At 42.2% G+C, this 6144-nt stretch overlaps 1 protein-coding gene across 4 annotated transcripts in view; it reads right to left on the reverse strand.

Moving 5' to 3' along the window:
- The window catches only part of ncor2 (nuclear receptor corepressor 2), a 115859-nt gene that overhangs the window by 78525 nt on the left and 31190 nt on the right, over positions 1-6144 (reverse strand). For all 4 annotated transcript variants that reach the window (XM_017306696.1, XM_017306695.1, XM_008417496.1 and 1 more), the window contains exon 4: positions 1115-1292. In XM_017306696.1, coding sequence (XP_017162185.1) covers positions 1115-1292 — 178 coding nt within the window. The remainder of the gene's footprint in view (positions 1-1114; positions 1293-6144) is intronic.

The raw sequence follows: 6144 nt of genomic DNA on the forward strand, positions 1-6144 counted from the left end.
GCTCCGCTGGGCGGCCTGGACAGTTGAGTCGGGAAGACGTCATCTTCCTCTTCTTCCATGTCTTCCAGATCGAGGAGGTCGGAGTTTGCGTCACACTCCGTCTCCTCCAAGCCTGTTTCGAGTTCCCCACTCCCCATTAGACCCTCAAACAGAGGGGGCATGGGCGAGGACTCTTCCTCCATCATGTCCGCCCAGCTCTTAGAGGCTCGCGGTTGATGCTTATCACCCGCCGCAACAGCTGAAGGTGATGAGAGGCACGGGTCCTGGCCGTTAGCTACAGCTACTCTCAGMCGCCTTTCCAGGATTTTTTCTGGCATCGACGAGCAATGCTGGCACCCCTGAGGGTCGGCCAGCGACGCCTGAGCGTGTTTAGCGCCCATACAAACGATGCACATAGGGTGCGGGTCCCTGCCCGAAATAAAGGCGCCGCATGACGCAGGGCACGAGCGGGTGTACGAGCGGGATACACCCTCTTTAACCGTCGGTTCCGACCCTTTGGTGGGGGCGGGAGCCGTAGCCATGCCGAAAGCTTATTATGGCCCGTCGTAACACGTTAGCTATAAAGCTGAAGATAAAAGTCCGCTCGCCACGACACGTTAGCTGAACTTTAACAACTGTTTATGCTAGCGATGTACCGCTAAGCTGCTACCAAGCCCGCCTTGACGCGTTAGCTTAGCCAACAGTTACTCTGTTAATTAAAACAGTAGCTATAAAAGCAGCCCGCCTTGACGCGACAGCTGCTTCAAACGAAGAAATAAAATGCTTCTATGGAAGCACTTACCCAGCACAGTCCAGGCCTGTCCTGGTACTGCGTTCAGCGGCGTCTTCCTTTACGGAACGCCTAAGAACGGTTAAGCAGAGCCAAGCTAGCCTGAATGTGCTGAGGGAGCTTTGTTGTAGTTCTTCACACGGGAAGAAAGCGAGAATGAGTTGAGAGGGGTAGGTTGGCCGTGATATTGGATGGTGGGTGGAGCCACAGTCACGGCTCAACCTGTCTGTCGCAGACAGACGTGATGTCATTGGAGCTTCCGTAGTTGGGTCACGCTGAGGCGATTCCCATAGTGAAACACCGAGCGAAGTTAGAAAAAGAACATGCGTTTTACACGTCTCTCACCTTCGTCATGTCCTCAGCCCCTCCGAGAGATAACGGCTGACGGTGGGACAGAGGCCTCATCAGAGAGTCCGATCCCATCTCCAAACGAGGACGTTTGATCTCTGCGTAGTCCACCTCTGATTGGCTGGGGGCCTCCGGCAGGTAGATGTGCTCGTAACGGATGTGCTGCTCTTGTCCTCTGAAAGGAAGATAAGATAGTTGTAGCAAAAAGGTTTTTGTGCTTGGTTATTGCTTTTTACTAATTAACGCCTAATAGGCGCTGGACACAAGCTGCGCAGAACATTTGCGTTGCCATAGAGATGCAGTTATATTTGTGGAAGAGTATTCTTTCTGAATACAGTCAGACATGTTTTGCAGCTTAAACTACAATAAAAAGAAACACCACATAAGTGAGCTGGATGGCATTTCATGATAGACTTATGTTAAAAAAAATAAAATAAAATAAATAATCATGGCCCACTGTACCGAACTGACATGCCGTTTGTGAAAAAAGGGAACAAATGGTGATCTAGCCTGATGTAAACAGTGTTTCGTTTATGTTGTTGTTCATCCAGACTGGCTTCTCAGGAGAAAAGTTCTTTTGTTGTACTCTGCAGCAGAAAGATCATAAATCCAACTCGTCTTTTGGGCAACTTTTCTTGTCATGAAATGACCAGATTCATGGCTGGGAGCTTTTGTTGCCATTCGTTCTCAACGTCAGCTTAGCATGTTGAGCAGGGACGTACCAGAGTGCATTCAATTATATTTTTTTAAATGACTGGTATTAGAGTTAGAACACCTGGTTTAAAAAAAAAAGCATATACTTAGTGTTTATTTGAATGATTTAACCGACCAGGACTCTGCATCAGAAAATGCCTTCTCTTAGACGAAACCCTTGTAATGTAGTCATGACTCCCAGTGAGACGGCTACTTTAGTTAAATTACAGCCACGGCACACATTCAAATCAACAGGAACCAGGTGAAAAACAAAACAAATTAAAATAAGCAATGGAAAGGAGTTCTACGCAGATGTTAAAATTCACTTGATAAATAGATGCTGATACTTTCATTAAGCCACTTGTTAAACGGCTTTTTGTTCTTTCGAACCAAATGTTTTTTTCCCCCCTGACCCTACCCAGGAGACAGAAGCCACAAGGTCAAAGCCCTTGCTGTCAGTGTCAAATTGGAGGCGGCTTGTAAAAAGAAGAGAAGGAACACAACCGTAATTGCTGGACCACGCACACAGTGGTCTGGTCTGTGGTTTTATTCTTTCTGTGGAGTTCAGTTATTGAAGGGAATGTGCAATAATCAATAACTAAAAACTGGGAGACATTTACAAAGAACGTGCAACCAAAGGGACTGTGAAAGTGTTTACTGTGTGTATTAATTAAAGCATCATTTTATTAAAGCATCAGTGGGTGACATTAGTAAAAAAATAAAATATCCGATTTTTTTTTGTTTTGTTTTTTACATATTTGCTAAAACTATCACCGTGTCATGATAGTTTAGTATGACACCCATAATCTGTGGGAGGAAGAAAAAACATTGAGCTCCTCTGACTTCTCCCAGTGCGAACTAAAAACAACCAATCAAAGCCAGGAGGAGGGTTTTAGCGCTGTCAATCATGGCCATGTGCGTGCTGCTCGTCTCGTCCTCCTGTCTCTTCTTTTCTATCTGCTAACACATGAATGCTAAGACTAGTCAGCATGGTAACCAGCGAGGTTTTCCTGTAAGAGTAAGTTGTTTCTCTGTCATTAGCACATTTGGCAATGTGTACACAAGGTTGATTGACAGCACCAAAACCCTCCTCCTGGCTCCGTTTGGTTGTTTGTGGTCAGGAGCGGTCCATTTCTTCAGACAACAACACTAGCTCAGGAAGGAAGTGGAGGAGATCGATCTTTTCACAGATTACATGGTGACACTTAATATATATGTAAAAAGCATATTTTTTATAAAAGCTAAATACTGCCACTTTAAGCCCAAAGATAAAAATCTTCCAAGATCTGGCCCATGTCCGACACCAACATGGTGTGTAATTGCCTTCCTGCTTTTGACTGTCATTTCTCACTCATTTGCTGGAACACTTCTGCATCTCCATATGAGGTTTGGCACTTACATAACCACATCACCCGACTCCAGCCCCCCTGACGGATCCCCCTCTACCTCCTGTGAGCATGCAGAATAATCTCGCCCCCGGGGAGGATTTGTCTGGAGGACGAGACAAAGATGTGTGTGGAAGCGGGGGGCAAAGCTTGAGGAGGGGGGGAGCTCATCACAACTTCCCTCAACAGCTCCATTACTTTCCTACTGGTTTGGGCCACGCTACGACAAGAGCAGAGATGGTGTGTATAGACAGCAGCCTGTTGTTGTGAGAGCCTTAAAGTGTTTGTGTGGTGGCTGGTCTCTTCACTGCTCCCCAGAGGAGCAGCTCTGCAGCTGTGTGTAAAGCCAGGGATGGTTGAGAGAGAGATATATATATATATATAGATAGATATAGATAGATATATATATATATATATATATAGATAGATATAGATAGATATATATATATAGATATATATAGATATATATAGATATATATATATATATATATATATATATATATATATATACCTGGCTGAGGTAGCCACAGCTGGAATGAATGAAACCTTACAAAGAAAGAACAGGAAAGTACCAAATGGCCCAATAGCCTACTACCAGAGGACAATAACCGTTTCAGGTCCTGTGTGGTAATAAAAACTAAATAAAGGAATAAATTATGTATGTTTTTGTGGAAATCAATCTGATTTTGGGATGCTTTGTGGTTTATGGGGAGAGATGGAGAAAGGAAATGAAGCCTCGATGGATCATTAGGATTGGACCAGTTACCGATCTCGAGGTATCCTGAGGTTTCAGCTAGTTACTGCTTCAAAAAGCTCTCAGGTTTTCCATCATGCTGCTTCGACGACTTAAAAGTCTACTTATTAATGTGACAGAGGCATTTGCTACAGTAATATGGAGAACAAAGTTACAGCATGTACCTTCCCCAGCTGCTGCCGGCCAGCTGGCTACAAAAAAAAAAAAAAAAAGGTTTCTACACATTTCCCACACTTATAAAGAAATTAGATCAGGTTGTTTGGAAATACGTCTGGTTGCAAAAAACAGATGCGGCCGAAAGCCGTATAATAGAAACTCAAAGAGCCACTCCCATTACTCTTACAAAGATAGCCACGTCTCTGACTAATGCACGTCTGCTCAGCCACTGACTGTAGGTCATTAGTCAGCAGACAGTCTGGCTAATGAACCATGCTAATATCAGTTTCTAATACTAGCAGTGTTGATCTTTATACCAACAAAAAAGATATAATATTCTGTACAATAAATGCCTTAACAGGTGTTTTAACCATGTTTTTTTTTTTTTTTAAGAAAAACATATTAAAAACTAATAGTCAATATACTGTAATGATTTTGCAGCAGCAGAAATAAGTGTTTTAAGTTATAACTAACTGTAAAACTGTGACAAGATTACCGTTAATGCTGCATGATATGCCGCAAATATATGTGTTCATCTAGATACTAATATCATTAGATATTAGTCATTTCAGTTAGAAATGCCTGGAGTATAATAATTGTAGGCTAATGTATTTCAAGTGTTATGCTAAAGTAACTTTTAGTCAATGATCACAGAGTGATTGAAGCACAGAAGAAGAAAATAATATATTCTCCCAGATATTGTGGCAATATCTACAAAAATCGTCATGACAAATTTCAAATATCATGCAGAACGATTTATTGTACCGTAAAAATATCATTTGGGCAAATGCCTAGTGTGTAATATTTTACATATTTTCCACACAGCTTTAGAAAACTCAGATACTGATAATAGCTAAGCCCAGCTTAGCTAAATTAGATTTTTAAAGATAACAGTGTTGTAGAAACGGACGACATAGGGACGGATGGTTGATAATGGAGGACCAAAGAGCAGAAAGAGAAGGAGGAAGTTCAAGCCATCCACTGATCATAAGGGCGAAAGATCATATTCCTGACTCACAACAACTCTCAGGCTGGCTTTCTAGTCATACGGCAATTTAAAGTGTAGCAAAAGCAAATGAGGGGGATCAGCAGAGCTTTCTGTGGAATGTCTTGTTTGCTGGCCCGGAAATTGTGCCGTCATACAGCAACAGTCTTTTAAGCCACATTGGACAGGTCTGTTGTGTACGTATGTAAGCTGTGAAATATGTGGACACACCCAACTGAAAAAGTCAAGTGCACCACTGAGTCTGAACCTGGGATCATACCACAATTTTAAAGATTCTTATTGTGGTAACTGAGCATTTAAATGCAATCAGAAATAAAAAAGTTAAGCAAAACAACAAATTAAATTAGTTACAAAAATGTTACAAGTTCCAGGATTCATTAAAAAGTGGCATCTCTTTGGTTTAAGAAGGAAATTTGTTTACAAGATAGCCCTAGTTACTACAAGAGAACTAGCAAAAAAAGAGAGAAAAAGCTCTCCCTCTTTTCAGGAGCCAGGGATGATATTCACTGGATATGAAGAGGTTGTCATGAATGTTGCCTGGAGTGAGGATGAAGATGAAACACATCAAGGAGCACTACAGAGATTATTCTGTTGTGGGTTTCTAGCCTATAATTAGCTTACATTTCAAACATTAGCAACATAGCACATTGCTGCTTTGCATTCTGCGCACGACGAGCAGGAAGGAGGTGAAAATCCTCACAGAGAAAAACCCAGACCAAGATCTTTGAAAGTTCTATGTGAACAACAATCAGAGTAGTTCAAGTAGAGAGAGAGACAGACAGAGAGAGACTTACTGAGATGTATAAAAAAGACAAGCACACATCTAAGCAAAGCAAAGTCTAAAGGATTGCCATGGCCAGAATTATAGCAGAATTCAGAGTCTGAATGAAAACGCAGAATGTGGCCTTCAGTTTGGATACTAAGCCTTCTGAAGGAATGGAGAGAGCCTTAGACATTCTTCTGAAAGACTGCCTACCCCCTGATGCCTGCCAGCATATAACTGAGGTTCTTTTTCACAGATTCTACAAAGAAA

Source organism: Poecilia reticulata, linkage group LG9, assembly GCF_000633615.1.
Source record: "Poecilia reticulata strain Guanapo linkage group LG9, Guppy_female_1.0+MT, whole genome shotgun sequence".
Taxonomy (NCBI): Eukaryota; Metazoa; Chordata; class Actinopteri; order Cyprinodontiformes; family Poeciliidae; genus Poecilia; species Poecilia reticulata.